At 40.9% G+C, this 21,012-nt stretch overlaps 1 protein-coding gene across 4 annotated transcripts in view; it reads right to left on the bottom strand.

Annotated features, from left to right (window-relative positions):
- The window catches only part of LOC116045127 (ephrin type-A receptor 5), a 75,340-nt gene that overhangs the window by 42,645 nt on the left and 11,683 nt on the right, over positions 1 to 21,012 (bottom strand). For 3 of the 4 annotated variants that reach the window (XR_004895012.1, XM_035991489.1, XM_031292642.2), the window contains exons 3-4: positions 16,631 to 17,351; positions 1 to 69 (exon numbers count right to left, since the gene is read on the bottom strand). The exon at positions 1 to 69 is cut by the window's left edge and continues 87 nt beyond it. Coding sequence is in view for 3 of the 4 variants with exons in the window: in XM_035991489.1 (XP_035847382.1) it covers positions 1 to 69; positions 16,631 to 17,351 (790 nt within the window). In the remaining variant the exon portion in view is untranslated. Of the gene's footprint in view, positions 70 to 15,765; positions 16,261 to 16,630; positions 17,352 to 21,012 lie in introns of those variants that run through there. The other variant, XM_035991490.1, reaches the window with a different exon arrangement.

Here is a 21,012-nt window from a genome sequence, read left to right as displayed (position 1 = left end):
CACTGTGGGGTGGACATTTACTGCAGGCCAAAGACTCCAGCAGTGAGCGGTAAAACCCCACTTTGCAGACTGAAAAGACGAGGAGGGGAGGGGGCGGATGCCATGGGGTGTTTGGGGTTGGATAAAGAAGAGATGAGATGATAAGAAGAGACGTCCACATAGGAAAGGGAAGGGGGTCATGGGGAGAGAGGTTCAAAAAAGTAGGAGAGAGGAAAAGCAGGACAGCATGGTTAGTTCCTTTGAAAAAAAAAAAGGAGGTCAGCATCAAAAACGGTGGGACAATTTCCCTGGGTGGTTGCGGTTGATTTGAGGTTCCTCATCAGAGATACGACTGTAGTTGCAGAGTTGAAATTAAAAGAAGCTGTTTTTTGTTGTCACATTTGTATTTTTTCTTTGTTCCTTTTAAGGTCTGATTTCTTCTCATTTCCCACGAGGGATTATTCAACCTGTGCAACTCTGCTCTCTTCTTCACGTTTTATTATCTTAACCAATGATGATGATCAGTCTTCAATTTATTGACCATCTCAGAATTGCGTGCATCTGCCGCACAATATTGTACCCACCCAGCACCATATGGGAAACATATACAAACAAATACAACAAGCACAGAAACAGACACACTCTCTTCTTCTTCACACAGACATACACTCAGACAGTTGATCAAAGTGGGGCAGGTAGACAGCAGGGTGACACACTCAGAATGTTAACACCCAAGCATACATCATCAACCTCTGTCGCCGCGGCTACGCCCCCAAGCCAACCAAACACTGACTTATCACTGCATTGTTTTCTTCCGGATTTTGCTGTTCCTCCCAGACAGATACAAATAGACACATGCAACAGAGGATGAAATAGTAATACGATATTAGACTTTTGATAGTGAAAGTTCCATAGATGACGGTGTGTAGTCAATGACAAATTTCAGTTTTATTTACTGTTGAGGAGAGGAGAGCAGAGACAGAGGAGTAAAGGACAAAAGAGAGGAGATGTTCCCGTCTGACGATTTAAAAGGTTAGGAGATGTTGTTTTCACCCACTGTTTCTAAATGCGGTTGCTATAAAGACCATTCAGGCTGCAACTGGGATTAACAACTACATAATTAAACTTCAGGTAAAAAGGACAGGAGGATAAAGAACAGGAGAGGAGAAAGTACGGAAAGGTAAATAGGAAATAAGATGGCAAACGGGAATGACGGGAATAGAGAAAAAGGAAAAAAAAGCCAAGTTTAAGAGGGGAAAAAGAGGAGAGAGGATGAGACAAAGGAGGAGTTAAGGGCTAGATTTTTTTTCCAGGTGTTAGGCGGTAATAGCTGCGATTCCCCTTGAAGGAACCTTGGTCTATTGTCATGGAACATTAGGCCTGAAAAATTCTCCCTCTGCCCTGGATCGCTCTGTGTCTCACCTCTGACTCAACCACACACACATAACACACAAGAAATTGTGCATGTGCTTGGCATGTAGCTCAAGATATTGCTTTTTAGGCATTCATGAAGCTGGCCTAGTTTTAAATGAGCATATGACATAATTCATGCTCAACAGAGCACAGACAGTAATGTACGGTATGCCTTTAGGGGTTATTTTATTCAGATGTGAAAGGATGTTCTAAAGGCTTTAGTTTTGCTGCCATTAGATGTGGGGATAAAAGGGATAAATGCAGAACGAATGGATCCATACTTATTAAATGTTATGTTTTGTATCGCAATTCCATTTACTTCATTTTACTTAGTTGCAGTCTATGATAATGTATAACCTTATCACCTCTGTGTGTGTGTGTGTGTGTGTGTGTGTGTGTGTGTGTGGGTGTGTGTGAGAGAGAGGGAAAAGAGGGCTGCGGCATTCAGGGCAGTAGGACACACCTGATTCTTTGTCTGCTTTAACCCGCAAACATTTATGGTTGCATACAGATTTATTGCCATAGTCTGGTATCTAGCTCTCCTTGACTCTATCCTCCAAAACCCCCATGGCCAAATCAATAAAAAATGGGTGGCAGCTCGTTTCACATATACATTCACGCACACGCACACACAGACGCACGTGTGAAAAGGAGAAGATAAAAAGCAGCATGATAAAAGTACTGACAAAATACCCCTTTGAACATATTAATAATTTCAGATAGTATGTTCAGATATCATGCCAGCTATGTTTATGTTTGGTGCTTAGCTCAAGCCTCCTGGTGTGCCTGTGCTGCACTCCAAAAATCACCTGCCAATCAAACAGTGTGGGCAGTGGGGTACTATGGTGGCTACTTACTTGGATTTCCTGTTGATGAAGTTTTGAGTTTTTGTAGATTGTTTTGTCTGTTGCTGTGACAGAGTATAGTAAGTACTTGGTTGTTATACAGTATTTATTCCACACATACCTGGAATATATATCAGACAATATTAACCATATCATCCTGGATTTTTCTTGGAAAAGAATTGCCTTAGACCATGGAATTTAATTTACTATATGTGAAATAAAACTGCCTTGGTTTGCTGAAAAATGTTACTGTAAAATAGATTTAAAAAAAAAAAAAAAGAGACAGCCAGCAGCAAGATAGACATTTGCTGATAATTTAGTGTAGTGTGAAGATTATACAATATGACATGGATTTATTTCCCCTGGAAGTTGCAAATGATTATGAGAATGATGTAAACATTTGGAATTAAAATGTGCAAATTGATGTGAAAAAAATGCATGCCAATTAAAGTCAATTCCAGTTGACTAATACGCAACAACAGTTTAGTTGTTAAGGTATTTATTATCATTAATTCTAGCTCATTTCCATTTAGGGTAAATAGATTATCCATGCCCTATAGGACCAGTGAACATTGAACATGGGTGGAAATTAACTTCTAGCTTGTGTTGCTAAACATGACATGATGGCATGAGTGCAGATAGATATATAATGCTTCATTTTTTACCGTTTTCGCTTAATTATGTGTCTAAGGATTTATCACACGCAGCCGAAAGAGGGCATAAAGGTCAGCGCAGCCATCTGAAGGCTGAAACTGGGATAAAGTGATTAAAATTCCACAAAGAGGGAATAAGAACATGCATGTTCAGTGTGGAATGTGAGCGCAAACCACAGCTGAAGGGCAGCCTTAAAGTCCATGGTGTGGCTGTCAGGACAAGAACGATCAACTAAATGCCACTTAAATGGCAACTGGATTACTGTATTAACTTAGCGATTGCAAAAATGACACAAAGTCTACTACCATGTTGAAATGAAGGTTGTTACTATCAATGACAGATCTACTGTATGTACTCCAATGCACATACAGTCATTTGAATAAATCATTTTTGACACTTTTAACTGGAGATGTGTGGCTATATGCGTGGTATTGATTTTGGTTATCCCATAACTTTTCATCTATAGAGCCATCATCCTGTTTTAGGGCCCTACTTTAATGATCTAACTGCACGGCGTGAAGCGCCTGGTGCAGGTGCGTTTAGGGCGTGTACGAATCCACTTTTGCTAATTTAACGGTGGAAAACAGGGTGGTTCAAAAGGGTTGTACTTAGTGTCTTAAATAATCATAGGTGTGTTTTGGGCGTAACATGCAATAAACCAATCATGTGTCATCTCCCATTATCTTTAAAAAACAGGTGCATTTGTACCTTGGCGCATTGCTATTATGATGGCGGATTTGCTAAGCAGAAAGGAGAGATTTTCAGGAGAAGAAAACTGATCTGCTCGTGCGTGAAGTGAAAGCACGCGAGCAGATCAAAATAATACAATTTCACATTGTAATATTTTATTTTTAATCTTTTGCATGTTTGTGTGCTGCTGCTGCTGTGTGTGTAACAAGCATAGTGTGCGCGCGCTGTGCACGAGCCTAGGCGTATTTTACTAATGCACTGTTAAAATAACAATGAAATGCTGTGTTATTGACTTTTGACCAGGTTTTTGTTGGTCAATGGCGCGATCACTTTCAGCTGCCTCGAGATAGCAATACGCCAGGAATGCGCCTGAACACACCTCCCTGTAAGACCTATGGGCGCACAGATGAGCGCAGGTGCATTTGCTATTTAAACGACGCAGGCTCTGGACTGGAAATTGACAACTGCGTCGGTCTTAAACTAGCAAAGACACAGCGTTGGGCTTTGCCCTGCACTGCGCCGGGTGCAGGATAGGGCCCTAGATGTTTTTGTCCCTGACCAAATACCTGCAAAGCTTATGGTTTTCCCATCAGCCTCAGCTGCAGTTTGTGCTTCATTAGCAAATGTTTGTGTGCTAACATGCAATCAGCATGCTAGGGTTTTCACTGTATGTTAGCATGGCTGTAGACTAGGTCACGTTTTCCTCCCAAAAAAAACTATACTATATGGAGCAAATATGGTCAAGATGTCCAGAGTCTTTACCATACCATCTGAGGTCTACAATACAGCTCAATTTTCAAGCCCACACAGTTTTACTTGCTTAACAATGTATATTTATATGTAAAACTTAGAAATAATCAACTTTTCAGTGAGTATTTTCTCCATTTAATTTAATCATCCCTTCATTATTCATCTTGTTCGATGTCCAACAATAAAACGTCCCCAGATGCAAGGATAGGCAGGCATTAGATCTTTGTATTAGGTGCTTTACTTGTTAAAATGACTTAAAAGGGACACACCCACTCACACATACATCTTTATATCCGAGCACACACAGGCACGCACGCACTTGCTGTGTTGAGATTAGTTATGGTCATGGCTGGTTGAATGAAATGGCTCATCCCTCATTGTTGATGCAATGTGAATAGACAGCGATGGTGGTATTAGTGGGTGTGTGTGTGTGTGTGTGTGTGTGTGTGTGTGTGTGTGTGTGTGTGTGTGTGTGTTGCCCTTGGGCAAGCTGTCTTTCTGATGCCACGCAGCTCTTAATGCAAAGCACAAAGGGTAATAGGTAATTAATATGCAACACACACTAATGTGCCTGTATGCATATGTGTGTGTGTGTGTGTGCGTTTGTGTGTGAGGTTAATACGTAATTAATATGCATCACACACTGGCATCCCAGGCAATTAAGGATCCAGCGGTGTCCGTTGATGCTTCTTAACGAGCGTCCTCTTTAATTGGAAACATTTCATTGTAAACATGTTGATTTATATGACTGGCTGTCGTTTGGTGGGATTAGAGGGAGTAAGCGATTAAGGCAGAGGGAGAGTGACATACTTGAAGGGGGGGGTGGGTGGGGTGGGGAGGGGGCGTATAAACAGAAGTTAAAGTTAAGGGCCTCATACTGTGTATCAACAGAACCATGGATTTAAATTAATTTATATGTGTGTAGACACAGCAAGGATTCACATATGTACGTAACGTATTAAAATACATTTATAATTTCTCCCATCTAGCATTGAGATCATATATCGCAATCAACTCTCCTGCGCCACGCAGTTCATAGTACGTATTACAGCTACGGTAGCCTTCACGCTTCAAAAAGCTGGTCTCTTGCTCTTTTCAATATCCTTTTTCTCTTTCTGGGCGAAGAAGAAGACTCCTGTTCCTGAAATTTGGATTTTGAATAAGTGTGTTCCTCCATGTTTCCTTCTTTAAACTTGCCGGGGCCGGGAAGCTACGATACCCATTAGCAGCATTAGCAGCACCTGTGAGTTTATCATGTGACAGCGAAAACGTGAAAGGCGGAGCAGTATGTCCTGTATGTCCTTTACTGGCTAACGTATTTCAAGATGGTGCATGAATATGGAGCGTCTACAACAGTTCATGCAAAACGCAAATGAATAATAAATAATGTAAGCAGCATTTTAATATTGAAGCTGGTTAAAGTGGAGCTAATTTTACTTGTGTCATATACTGTTAGGTAGTCCATTGCGTCAGTCATATTATAAGCTTAGCATAGGTTGTGCGAGAAAAATCTGCAGAGTAAGTGCAGTTATAGTTGTCGGGGGAGTAAAAAGTACAATATTTTTGTATCAGATTTGTTAGGGGATACTGTTCTTTATGAAAATGGAAAGGGAGGCAATTAGTATGTTTACGCCTAATTTAATAACGTATGGGGAAAAGAAAGTATAAAGTAGCATAAAATGGACAAAAAAAATGGACCCACTTGTTGAAGGTCTCATCTCGGAATTGATCGCATTTGTACTCGGTCTTATCTCGGTCTCAGATGAAGAGGACTCAGGATTTTATTTCAAGACAGGTCAAGATCACAACTGCAGGGATATCACTAAATTGCCTGTGTATCGTCTGATTTATGTGTTAACATCATTACTGTGATTGGATGTAAAACTACCTGCTTCAAATGCAACCAATGACTTGACTCATTTCTAGTTTGAAATGTGTTACTCTTAACCCCTGTTCCCCGCCCCCCCTTAACGCACACTCCCAAAGTAAATGTAGGTGATAGGAGAAGAAGCTCTGGCTGTCTGGGAGATGTCAGCCAAATCGTCGGTAATAACATTTTATTTATCACTTTATTCATTATATTTTTTAAAGACTTTATTTGCAAAACAACATCTAAAAACACACAGCAGTGTGTAAATTCTGCAATGTAATGCTAACCGACACAGCTGGGACCACCTACATCTTTTATCTGCACTAAGTAAGGAAGCCTAAAGAAAGGTTAGTTAAGTGACGCTAGTGAAGCTAGCTAGCTAAAGTTATCAATCTGCCTCTGTACCAAAACTCTCCAGAAATCTCTTCACCCCTCACCCAAAGGGATTTAGCGAATATTAACTATACATATTAGCTAGTTGTGTATATACTGTATGTTTCAGTGGTTTGGTCTGGACTTGGTCTTGACTCTGTCTCGCCCTGCCTTGGTCTTGGTCTTGTCGCGGTCTCAACCCCTCAAAGTCTTGGTCTTGTCTCGGTCTCGATACAGTCTGCTCTTGGTAATGACTTGGTCTCGGTGTGGGTGGTCTTGACTACAACACTGTTAATTACACTACTATACTTAAACTATAAGGTCCACCACTGAATATCTAACAGAACTTTACAGTCAGACAAAATGAGAACAAAAAGCCAAATGGCTCACATTATTTGCTGCACGTAACAGCCACTTATATTTCCATCTTTCCTGTCACTCTTCCAACTGTGCACACATTCAGCAGAATTGACATGAAAGTAAACGTTGACAGCAGAAGCACAAAAATGGTAAGGTTGAGTTTCAATACAAAGCCTACGTTGTAAACAGATACTATTGTGAACCAATAAACCAGGCAAGGAAACACAGTAAATATCCTCTTCCTGTATTTGTCCAACAGCGAGCTACTGGCCTCAAGGAACATAAACACAGCGTGTGTGTTCATGAATGATGCTGTCATACCTTCATGCATTATTGTTGAACTTCTGTGTTTGTGTGCCCGCCTCTGCATGTGTGCAATATGTGCATGGCCCGATGCATGCTCATATTTGTGTATAAATGTGTGTGAACACAAACAAAGCCAGATGATAATAACCTAACAATATACAATCCAGTCAATGGGGTTTTCCTGTCTGCTGGGTGGCAGAGGAGGTCATTGTTCAGCACCTACTTATTCTCAGGCCACAAGCAAAAACCAAGAGGTCGAGCAGGTCACAATGGCTATTGAACATAAATCAATGTATTGCTCCAGTCAAAGTCTAGTGGGGGAGATTAAACATTAGCAATACATCATAAGTTAAATCAAGTGTCAAGTTATGCTGAATAACAATGACACCGGACTACATATTATTACCATTTCAGCATTTTCATTTACTTGATAAATGTACTCCCCAGCAAAGGGCCAACAACTGCAAACACAAACTGCAAGCACCCACAGATTAGGTGTACAAAGGTCAGGATCTACAACACTCCTGAGACATGTGATGAAGGTGGGGGTCAGGTCAGATATATGTTAGAAATGCGTGTGCATAAAATTGGTTGTGAATGGAATGACATTTTTTTGATCCGTTTAAATACAAGCACCTATGCAGAACATTGTCACCCCGAAACACATGCGGGCATATTTATAAGTTTGCATATGTGGTGAGTGTATAAATCGTAGAAATGATCAGGTAATTCAGAGATATTTACAGACATTTTTGTATTACAATAGTTTTTTTTTTTCTTTCCAGCATCCAGATTAGAAATGAATAGCCATGGATTAATGATTGGATGTCTTTATGTTTCACAATATCAAAGTTGGAATTTGTAAATGTATAGGCATTCACAAATTCATACCGTTTTTTCGTAAAGGGAGGAGGGTGCCAGGGCTACAAAATGTATATACGATAAATGTATATACGGGCAGGTTTGCTAATCTCATTATCTGCAGAATTAAATGCATCATTCAGATACATAAAGTCTGCTGCATCTCAATCTAAGTGTGCATGTATTTCAACTTCCCCATTATCTCTGCAAGGGAAACAAGTCAACAATGTGTAACTGCTGTGAACTGTTTTGTAAACTGTATCATTTGGGAAACTCCTCGACTGACCTAAATGCATCAGGAGTATTCACAACTACCAGTCTAACCAGTCCTACAAGCCACCGCTGACTGGGACTCTGGAGACGACCATGCTTTCATGGAAAGAAGCTGGCTGTGCTGAATGAAGCATTGTATTAATATTTTACGGACTGCAGGAATGTGTGTGTCTGTGTGTACATATATCTTTGCGAGGACATTGTGGCTGGCCCACATTTCTTCAAAGAGGTGTTTGAGGGGTTTAGACTTGGTTTTAGGGCTATAGGGTTAAAACGAGGATTTTGTTAAGGGCAAATGGAGTTAGTCACCTAGTTATGTTGGTTCTGGCTGGAGATAGGGGCTAGGCAATGTACTGTGGCAATTAGGGTCCTCACAAGTATAATAAAAAAAACAAGTGAATGTGTGTGTATGTTAGCAGGGGGAAGGGTAAAAGGGAGGAAGCACTTCTGGGAAAGTCAGTTTACCCAACAAGCACTCAGGAAGCACTTTAGTTGTCATGACAGCATCACCACGTTGAGATGATGGGGTGATGGAGAGGGGGCTGGAGAGGAAGATGGAGGAGAGAGAGAGCGATGCAGGAGGAGAGGACTGAGTGAGAGTGTTGTGAAAGAAGCCATGTAGCAGCTTCTAATTGAACAGGATCTAAAAACATGAATGGCGACTCTTTCTGCAATGAATCCAGTCAATTCATATTTCAGGAGATGATGGAATCAAAAAAGACTTCCTGCCCCTTGTGGATTTATGTCATTCACCATGCTGTTCTGTTTCTTGAGCAACTCAGGGATGAGTAAGGCTTTCTGAATACTGATAACTCAGATGATAACGTTTAAAAAGACACATGGCAAAAGAAACGGGAGCAAATATGTGACATGCGATTTCATTCAAGTTCAGATAGTTCTGATCAACAATTAGCATCTGCAAGTTTAGGCTGTACTCTTGCATCCATGGCAGTGGAGCTAACAAAAAAGAAACTGGTTGGTTTTCCTTTGGTTTTGAATACATTTTGTTTTTCTGTGTCTTGTAAATCCTGTGTGAGATGGGCTAAATCTTTTGCATGCCACGAAAATAAAAATAATCAAATAAATAACTAACCAAATATTATGAATAAAGCAACCCAATGCAAGGAGGTGTTGGAACTCAGATTGTTATCAGCACACATGGGTAATCATATTAAATGTCAGATGCCACCGCGATCATGTGTATATCTCTGTGTTGTGCAAGCTACTGTAATACCCTTGTCACCATCGACCACAAGCCCACCAGCCGCTCGTTCGCTATCCCATAAGTCCCTCAAGGGAGAATGCAGAAAGCTTCCTCACATTACTACGCCAGTTTCTGATGGCAGCACCACCACCATGACCAGTTTGAGTTTGACATATGCTGCAGTGACGTCTGACAGGCAGGCAAATACAGAGGAACATCAGGGCAGCCCTAACACTGAAACAAAGCATTGTCAAGGGGAATCCAGCTCTTCCCTTGACACACTGAGACGACACTCGCGGAAGAAAATACTTTGTGGTTTTATTATTTTATCAGTGAGCGGCAGTTCATCATCCCATACAGTGCTTTTAATTGATGATACTATCAGTCGTCCTCATTTTCATTCGTATTCCTCAACTTCTGTCATCCTTTCCCTCTTCTCTGCCTACTCCTACCCTCCCCCAACTTCCCCTCCTCTCTTCCCCCTGACTTCGCTGCCCATCTTTTACCTCCGGGTCTTTTTTTCTGTCACTTGAATTCAGTGCAGCCCAAATCCGAACATCACAAAGCTGTCAATCCCAGGACTCCTTTCAACCTTTATTTTATCTTCCCAACATGACACTCAGCTCTCATTTCATCTTTCCAACATCCAATTGATATAATGTATTCCATTATTACAACATTGGATCCAGCCCTTATTCCATCATCCCAGTGTGTCACTTAGCTCTTTTACTATGATTACAACATTTCACTCAGCTCATATGCCATTATTCTTTCACTCAAGGAACCCGTATCTCAGCCAACACTCCCTTTAATCTATCATTTGGACATTTTTTATAATGCCTTATTTCATTACAGCAACATTCTTATTTACATCCTTATTGTACTGTACCATTGGTTTTAATGTTTTGTATATGTATGGTTTCGATAGAATTTCTTTGCACATGCAACCATCATATCCTGGTTAGATATCCAGAAATCTCTTACACTACTTCTGACCAACCTGACTTCTATCGAGATGATTGATGAGAGTGCCACGTAAACACCTTATCCAGGTTTCTGGTCAACGTGGGCCATAGTGCTGACACATCCTCAACTCAGTTTGCCTAGTAGGTAAATAAATAATTAAATCAAATATGAATTAGTAAATGAAAAAAATACAATGATAAATTATAGATGCTGAAATTACTGTATATATTAAAATGTGTTTGTTGTATGGCATTGTTGTTCTCATCTTTCATTACTGATGATCAGATGGAGAAGTCAGACCCAGCAGAGGGTTTAATGCAGCCTGGCAGCCAGACTACAAACTCGGTTTTTTTCTTAACTGCTTAGAGAACCCAAAATGATAAAGAAATAGCATATGTACATTGGCTGAAAATAATGCACAGAATGATATAAATAGCCAGGTTTCTTATGTTCCATGCAAAAGTCATATCCTGAATATGATCCAAACCATTCAGATTTTATACCATGACCCCAACTTTCAATCCATACATTACTCCAATGTTCCATTCAGCCATTATTCCCAGTTCTTCTAGTATTCATTCAGCCTAAAATCACATCTGCGAGGCTGAGCTCAATCTATAACGCCACCCCCCCCCTTCCTTCTCATCTATCTCCTGATCCATCTGCCCACTTCTATCCTCAGTTATCCTTCGTCTATTGCAATCACCACTGAAACAACACTCATCCATCTCTCTGTCTCTCTGCCCTCACACCCTGTGGTGACAAACCTTCCATTTATCTTGTGTCCCCTTGTTTTGCCATCACTTCTCCTCTCCGTAATCCTCCCATCCTCCATCTATCCATCCATCTACCCATGGATGCACTCCGCTCCTCCCCCATCCCCTCTCTTCAGTCTCGCTGGACTGACAGTGCTGCAGGCGATCACCAATTATCCCAGCTAAGTTGTGCCTACATCTTTACATCTCACGCAACCACATACAGTACAATATCTTTAGATGTCATCTGACACAATGTCATATATCTCCAGTATAACGAGACAGAATGTAAATATATTGACTTGCTATGCATCTTTCACTCTTGCTACACTGATATATAAAATCTAAAAATGAAATACTATGGAAATATATGATCATTTTAATCCTACGATGTCATATGAATAAAATAATAAACAAAGGCTGGGCAATAGCAGCGCAAACAACACAAATCCAACAATGCATTCCTGTACAGATGTTACTGTACAGTGACAATGTTTTGTCCAGTGTTCTTCAGTATTTCCGCACTGTGGAAACCCCATTCTCTGTGCTGGTGTATTGTGGCTAAATAATGTCTATAAATACAGATGCACTTTTGAGAAAGATGTGTGTGTGTGTGTGTGTGTGTGTGTGTGTGTGTGTGTGTGTGTGTGTGTGTGTGTGTGTGTGTGTGTGTGTGTGTGTGTGTGTGTGTCAGAATAAGGGGGAGGGTAAACATGACTGAATTGGATTGTTGATGGAGAAAGATGGACAGATCTTTAAAGGGGAGAAGGAGCGGGGAGTGGAATGAGAGGCACTGCCAAGAGTATAAAAGACAGGAGAGTGCTGATGTAGGTGGCAGCCATAAAGATGAAGAAAAAGGGAGGGAGGGAGGGACAGATAGGCACAGAGAGGTAAAGTGAGAGAAAGAAAGACAAAGAAGGAAAGAAAAAGGAATACAAAGTGAGAAAGATGGGAGGAATGGAAAGTGAGGTATAGACCGAAAGCAAATGAGTGAGACAAAGAACAAGAGATGTGAGAATGAAAAGACAAAGAGCTGTCCATAACGAGTTCTGTCCTACATTCACAAAGGCTGCATTAAATCATGCTCGACTAGGCAGCGCACGCAGCTAATACAGCCAGGATCCACAAAGACTTACACATTTTCTCTCCCATTGTACCTGCAACCCATTGATTCCCAGTCTACAGTAAAACAAACATGCTTAAACCACTAACTGAAAAGGGGTATAAAATAAAATGTGCATGTCTTTTTAAAAGCACACTGACATTCACAGAGAGGGCAAACTAGACTTAATAAACTGGAAACCAAACACCCAGTGCAGGTTCTCAAATCCAGATCAGCACATGCATAGAACCTCCACATCTGAAATGCAACCCAAAACCATCCCCCAAAAATATAAAGATTGAATACATAACTCCTCACAGCATGGGGTCCAGGCACTCTTTCAACGTCTCTAAAACAGAATTCAACACTTATTAATCCAGTGAGTGAGTAAAATGCATGTGAAAAAGCGTTTGCTAGAGCAATGAACACATATGGTTACAAAGCTGAGAGAGAGGAAATCCTGCCACGTTTCTCTCTGTAGACACGTTCAAAGGCCGGCAGTCTCATCTGCATATGAAACTGTAAGAACAAAAAAAATCATCTTGTAGCTTCATTAATTGCCAGGAGTGTGTTCTAATCTGACAGTTTACTGTTAAATGTGTTTACTCCCTTTTGCTGTACATATGGACCATGACACAAAATTATTACTTTTTTTTTTTTTTCACTTTGAGCACCGGCGATGTTTTAATTCTAAAACATTTAAGCAATGGGAAAGAAATTTGCATATCACACAACTTCCATCTTCATGGAATGCAAAACACTAATTAAAATGAAAATCAGTTAAACCTTCTGCAAATTTGTTCTGTTGCAACAGGACGGTGAAAACAGGCAACGAAGCATACTGTCAGCTTGCAATGCATGGTGGCAGGGTCAGATTTGATCACAGTGTCATCAAAATAACACCCTCACACCCCTTTGTGTATAGGGGTACAAAAGGGAATGCCACTTTTTGGCTGTCTCTCTAAACCTCATACTACACCAGAAAAGACTTTCATCGTTGCTATCCACACTAGTTCCACAGACAGAAATTACTTCTCTGTTACACACGTTTTTTTTTTGTTTTTTCTTTATCTATGGAAAAGTTTCAAACTAAGTATACAGGTTTTTGAACCTTGTGAATTAATATTATTAAGGAAAATCTGTCCTCTAGACAATTAAAAAGTGGAAGAATGGTTTCCTACATGTTGCTTTTAATTGATGACATATATGCATATGCACAGTATGATACCGTCGATAATGTGTCCACATTTCTAAAGTGAAGACATACAAAATATATACTCTTGTAAACTATGCATTTCAATTTCTCTTTTCCCTCTGTAAACTAAGATTCTGTGCTTGATTTTCGTAGTTTGTAGTGCTACTAAAACATATTTCTAAAACTGCAAACAGAGGTATTGCACATGCACCTGGAGCAATGCAGCTGATATACAATGAATAATATATTGCTGTTGGCGCCATCAATGTGTGTTTCTTTTTATTTCAAAGAATCCTAACAAGCCTAAGAGTCTCCATCCGTGCTAGCAGCTCTGTGAGGCTGTACATACAGACATGACTTAATGCTAATGTAAGTATGCTAAAGCTCACAATGGCAATAATACCATGCCAAAGTTTATCATGTATAATGTATGCCATTGTCTCCACTCTAGTTTAGCATGTTAGCATGCTAATATTTGCCAATTAGCACTAAACACAAAGTACAGACGAGAATGATGGGATTGTCATATACTTTGCAGGTCATAAACTAAAGTATTGGACAAATATAATGATGGCACTTGATGATATGATAAAGTATCGCCAAAGCTTATTACAATTCATCCTAAAGGGAGACGTGAATATCTGTATACCAAAGTACATGATGTTCCATCCAGCAGTTATAGATATAGAGACAGATATGTCAGGCTCTCACCATGGTGGTGAGAAAAACTAGGGATCGACAACGCCATTGGGGAGCTTTAATGTCTGTACAAAATCCATGCCGACCCATCTAAAAGTTGTTGAGATATTTCAGTCAGGACCAAGGTAGGGTGTGTTTCCGTCCAACCTACTGTGTGACAGTCAATCTGTCACTCGCCATCCCTAGAGCCAGGCTGCTAGCATGCTAAAGACTGGAGAAAACAAAACTGCAGTCTACAGTATTTTCTGTACCATAAGCATTAGCATGACAACCACTAAAGCAGATTGCCAATAATGCAGGAAGATACAAGTCCAAGTGCCCAAAAAGTCATAAGATTGCATTATTTTTGGAATAAAACTACTGTACATGTTGTGTAATTCTGTTCACACATATACATCACTTTTGAGTACAGTATCCATGCCATGCACAAATACATAACATCCTTAAAGATGTCCCTTCCCTAAACTACACAAGTAGAGGTTTATGAATACTCATGACTACAGCCGGTTGTTACGCAGCACTGATATACACATTACTGAATGAGCTCTCATGTATTACTACTGAACACCATAATGCTTTTTCTTTTTTAGCCTTGTCAGCCACATAGAGTATCTGTAAAAGTCTGTGTGACTGTACAATTTGTGGCAGTGTGACTCCAGGCAGGCTAGTGGCACACTGACAGCCATTTCCTAATGATCTCCCCATAGAGACTCCATGTCTGACGAAGTTAAGCAAGAGACGGTGCACACTATATTACACAGCTGCTATCTTTTAACAATAAAATATAGTGAACTGAATGCCAAGAAGACAGATGGTGGTTCTAAAAGGCCACAATTTACTTCTGGAGGCATTGTGTGACGAATTCAACGGAAAATCTGATTTGTGAAGCACTCCCTGAAACCACTGTTGCCATGCACACCACCAACAAGCCTTTTCTTACATTCAAACCTGTGTCGAATGTTGGGCTGGGCAATATATCGATATTATATCGATATCATGATAGGACACCAGAAATCATCTTAGATTTCATCTTAGATTTTGTATACCGTAATACCGTTATATGGTAAGTGTTGTCTGCAAGGCTGCATTACAGTAAAGTGATGTAATTTTCTGAACTTACCAGACCTAGCTGTTCTATTATTTGTCGTTACCACTTAAGTCATTATATCCACATTATTTATCTTAAAACTAATTGTCAAAATATTTTGTTAAAGCACCAATTGCCAACCCTACAATATTGTTGCAATATCGAGGTATTTGGTCAATAATATCGTGATATCAGATTTTCTCCACATCGCCCAGTGCTAGTCCAATGTATGCAATCATGAAGGCTCTATGGCACAGGAATAATGTACTGTATCTGGTGCATTAATACTGAAGCCATGGCTAGTTGGACCAACATTTTTTTTTTTGGTACTGCTGAAACTAAAGAGGACAAGGAATTGTTTTGTGCTATGGAGTAGGTTTATAGAATTCAGATTTATTACAGTGCATGTACACACTCACTCACACACATTCAAATTACAAAAGCAAAAGATAAAGTAAACCTCTGCATGTACTGTTTAAGAGTGTGCCATTTGTAGTTGAGCATTTGAGACCAATCTTTTAGTTCATCACTTGAGCCCGACAACTGATTGGTAGGGTGTTGTGTGAAGAGATGAAACACTCGAGAGCTACCAAATAATCACACATATCAACGTTCTGTACCACACAGCTTCATACCGCTGTGATATTTTGCAACGCCACTTAGAGTCTGCTGTGCAAGTCTGAAAATTGAGTAATTTAAAAACAACGCAGAGGAAGATTGGAGAGGAGTGAAGGAGAGAAAAATAGAGAGGCCCTGGGTGCCCGTGGTAATGGCAGTTAAGGTCAGCGGTGGGAATATTTGGCCTCGAGCCAGAGCAGAACTGAGGCTGTATGAGAGCAGCAAAGTGCTGCAGGGCTCGGGGGAATACCATACACTAAGCTGGGGAGAAACACAAACAGCAAGAAATATCCTTAGTGAAAGTATAAAACCCATCTCACTCAAGCACACAATACTAAAAACAAACAAGTGCATGGATATAAAAATAAACAGACAGGACGAAGATTGCAACCCAAAGCTAACACACACGCATGTGCACCCACAAACCTTATAAAAGACTGAACATGTAAACCCTGGATGATGATTGTAAAAACTAAAAAGCAGCAAATTCTCACATTTAAGAATTGTTTTGCCACTTTTGTTTGATAAATGACTGATTATCAAAATAATTGCTGACATATTATTAATGGATTCATTAATTAATCAACTAACTGTTTTAGCACGACTCCGCACGCAAACTTCTCTCTCTTACCTTGACAGGATCCGTTGATTTCCTCAAATCCCGGCTGGCACACACACTTCCCGATCGGCACCAGCCATTCTCCCTCTGTGCTGCAATGCATCCTGGGAGGCTCATATAAAGGCAGGGAGTTATTGACACAGTGGCCGACTACCTCCACCAGCTGCGAGGCCTCTGAGCCCGGAATGGTGTCGGGGAACTCGGCCAAGCTCTTCACCAGAAACGGGCAGCGTTTGTAGAAAACACGCACCGAGACTAAAGCAATACACGCTCCCAAATCCTGAAATGCCAGGTAGACACCCTTGTGGGTCAAGGGACCTAGATCACGGACTTCGGTGTTGAGCTTCATCACGCGGTCCCCCAGGTCCAGCTCGGTGAAGCTCTCATCAGCTGCTATGGTGTCAATTTTGATGTATCTGCTCTCCTTCAACGCCCTGTCCTCTTCCTCAGTCATCCCCGTTCCATCTCCCATCTCTCCGTCCTCCATTTCCTCCTCGGCCCCGTCCGTTTCGTAGTAATACATGTTAAACGTCTCCTTGCAGGTCCCGACCCCACCGGGCAGGCTGTTGCAGTCTCTCAAGGTAAACTTGAGCTCAATGAAGACCCGCTGGGCGCCCTCAGTCAGGATCCAGTTGGTGTGGAGCCAGTTGTTCTGATTCTGCTCCATCACCCGGCACACTTGGTAGGTGTGGATGGGAGCGTAGTCTTCGTCTACTTCCCCGATCTCCTCCCACTGAGGCAGAGAAAAGAGGATAGATTAATCAAGAGGGAGCACAATAGAGGGGAATGATAAAACAAATTACAATCACTTCCCTTTGAAGCTGAGACAGACAAAGAGAAATGATGGTCCTTTTCTATCGCTCTTTTGTTGAGAGTATTTTAACTTTCTGCGCCATTGCCTGGTCTTTGTCAGTGACAAACAAAAATAAATTACACAGGATAGTTAACATAGCCAGCAAGATTGCTGGACATCAGTTAAATTCTCTGACCACGATCTGCGAATCCAGGGTGGTGAGGAAAGGACAAGAAATTTGCGGTGACGGGCTACATCCCCTATTCCAGGCGTATGAGGTGCTGCCATCAGGCAGAAGATATAGGGTGCTGTCCTTACAAACCAACCGGGCTCGCAAATCATTTATTCCTACCAGCATTACACTACTGAATAAGTTAGGGAAAATAACTTGATCCTTTCTGTGTGATAATACTGCACTTTGGTACAATATTAAAATGTCACTGATGATGTTGCACCTTACTATTGATAGCCCACTGGTGCTAATGATACTGCACTTTACTATTTTATAATGTAGAGAGATACTTGGTGTTGTGTATTGTTGTTGTGCGGGGGGAGGGAGGGTTTAGTGGTCCTGTTGTCTGTCTGTCTGTCTGTCTGATGAGCTGTATGGTGCAAGATGAATTTCCGAAAGGATCAATAAATGTCTATCTAGAAATATGCAGCTCCTCTACTTAAGTAAAAGTACCAATACGACAGCATGAAACCACTCGGCTACAAGAAAACTTCCTCCTTCCTACTTAAAAGTACAAAAGTAGCTACTTGTACTTAAAATATCAAGAGTAAAAGTACTTAGAGTAAATCATCCTCTCTGACTGATATATTTTAAAATTTTATATATTTACATTATGTGTGGCATTATTACTGAAACTTTGTAATACTGATACATCAATGTGTAAGCAGCATGATACAGTGTTATAAAGTAGCTGGTCAAGGTGGAGGTACCTATAACCAGGATGTGATCTGTTTTTTGATCATGCACAACAAAACATGGAAGCATTAAATCCCCCTTGCAATACCATGGGTATAGTGCCACTTGGCCAGGAATGCCAAACACTTAAATATGCACTTCAATATTCAATGTAAAACAGTGCTTTCAAGCAGGAGAGCGGTGTTCACTTTGTGGCGAAAACGAAATACTTTCACTCAGGAAACGCTCGTTCTTTCCTCGGGAGTGTCTTAATCCAAGACCACAATCTTTTTCCTAAACTTTACTAGTCGTTTTGGTGCCTAAACCTCAACTGTCATCGCTGCATGACGCTCACTTTTTCTGGCTGAACTCAACTACCATGGCTCCTAAAAGGACCGTCATCTGGCGGTGCCTGTAGCCGGCTTACAGTCACCTATTGGCGGCTAAACAACTGCCGCTGGTAGCCGGCATCCCGGAGCTCTGTAGTGGCTAAATACAACCAGCAATTGCTGCTCAGATTTTATCGTTCTATTGCACTATAGACTTCACTTTACAGCGCTTTACTTAGTTTAAAATACTTCTATCTTAGGTATATAATATATGGTCTATTGGTAAAGTAGCATTGATCACTTTGAGAGGGATATAGATTTTGTCCCCAAAGGGGATAAAAATAATTCAGCAGAGGCACGGATATGTAGACCAGAAAGGGGGAAATCCCACGTGCCCCCCCCGAAAATCGCACCCTACTTACAGTATAACTACTTTGTATACACTTAGGTAGTTCAGTTAGTGATAATAATAATAATATTAACTTGGACTTGGACAAGGTCGCTTAACAAATAGGGGGGGTCAGGAGGTGTTAGGGGTCAAAGGACTTAGTGAAAAGAAATGTTTTGAGTTAGTAGTGCTTAGTTTAGTCCAGTGCTTCCCAACAGTGCTGACCCCTTTAAAGAGTCACAAGATAAATCTGAGGGGTCATGACATGATAAATGACGTAGCAAAGAAAGAAAGTAAAGTTCTGATACAGAAGTTTTATCTATATTTGGATGTTTTTTGCGAGTGTTGTGATATATTGCACACGTGTACCTCTCTGAGCCTTGAGCATTTATTTAAATGAAAAGGTTTGAGAAATTTAAAGGGGAAATGTCTTTTTGGTGGAACTGCTAATACATCAGAGACATATAAAACGTGACAAGGGGCCCCAACTAAACACTGCTTTTTTGTAAGGGGTCACAGAGTGATTAAAAGGGAGTACAAAGTAGTATAATATTTTAAAATATTTATTTGGGCAATTTCAGCTATTTGGACAAAGTTCTTACAGTTGTTTAGACAGCATTTGACATGCAAACTTTGGCTCCTTTTGTCAAAAGGTTTTTGTCGAAAAACGAGCTTATTCCTTCCCAATGTAGGGGTTTAAAAAAAGTAGTGGTAGTAATGGTATCAGTGCCAAAACTCTGTTATCATCTGTGCGTTCTCTATAGCTATACCTCTGTATGTAAGTGTGTCTGTGTGCATCCATTCCTGCCTGTGTGTGTGTTCATATATGTAAATGATTCTGTCTCATTTGCTTCATTGTGAGCGTCTGCATCCATGCCTGTGTGTCAGACAGCAGCATTAATTCCCTCTGCAGGTCTCCTGGGACGTGGTTATTATCTGCATCACTAGCACTCTCCCATGGCTAATACAGGCGCTTCATCATGTCACTGTAATATGGCCAGAGGGACCAGACTATGATCCGGTGTTATAGCTTAATAGCTCATATTAATCAATCCTCGCTGTAGCCGTTGTGTACAACCTCCTGTCTTTGTCTTCTCTCTCTCGGCCCTCTGTCGTGTTCTCCATCTGTCTCTTTTTTTCCATTCCTCCCTGCTTTAGTCTGCCTCTTTTGTTTCGGGGTATCGTCATTAAGTTTCTGAAACATTTGTGAATAAATTAAGGCATCGTCAAAGTTACTAGACATTATGTGAAATGCACATGCCTCCGTGTTGATATGCTTATAGCGTGTGTTTGTACTCTTGAGCTACCATCTTTGAGAGGACCAGTTTGAGTTCTAGGCCGTGAGAGTGAGGCCATTTCTGGAAAGTAAGGACATTTTGACCAATTGGAATTCTGCCATGGGCTGTTTGAGGGTTGACACTTAGTTTATAGGCAGGGTTGGTATTGTCGAAAAGCTAGCAAGATTTCAAAGTAGCATCCCCTCGGAGCTCTGACACACACACACAGAAGTGCACGAGCACCGCTGCGCTGTTGCGTTGCTGTGCCATTGCGCCTCTGTTTCAGAGAGCGGAGCGGAGAAAGGACAGCAACTTTACTTCATGTCTCATTCATCAGTAAGCAACCACCTAATAGTATCATACGAAATGTTTAAAACGAACATGACTACTGTTAGCAATGCGGCGACGATGCTCATTGAGCTCAGGCTCGTACACGGGAGGGATAGAGTAAGCGCAGCGGGGCAAGGAGGCATTTCATTGGTTCTTTCCAAGCAGACCGCGAAGCAGTGATTGGTGGGCGTTTTTACAGGATTACAGCAGCTACAGATAGCGGATCTTTTTTCGCTCCTTTTTCAGACCCCATTAGTTATGTATTGCTGTAGGGGTGTAAAGTCCATTTCAAGCAATGTATAAAAAAGTGTATATTGGAAATAGTTACCAACCCTGCCTTTAAGAGTAAAGGCTAGACATAGTTTAAGTT

The sequence above is a fragment of the Sander lucioperca genome, chromosome 14 (genome assembly GCF_008315115.2).
Source record: "Sander lucioperca isolate FBNREF2018 chromosome 14, SLUC_FBN_1.2, whole genome shotgun sequence".
Lineage (NCBI taxonomy): Eukaryota > Metazoa > Chordata > Actinopteri > Perciformes > Percidae > Sander > Sander lucioperca.
The sequence above is the reverse complement of the archived record's forward strand: the minus strand, read 5'-3'. Positions and strand labels throughout refer to the sequence as shown.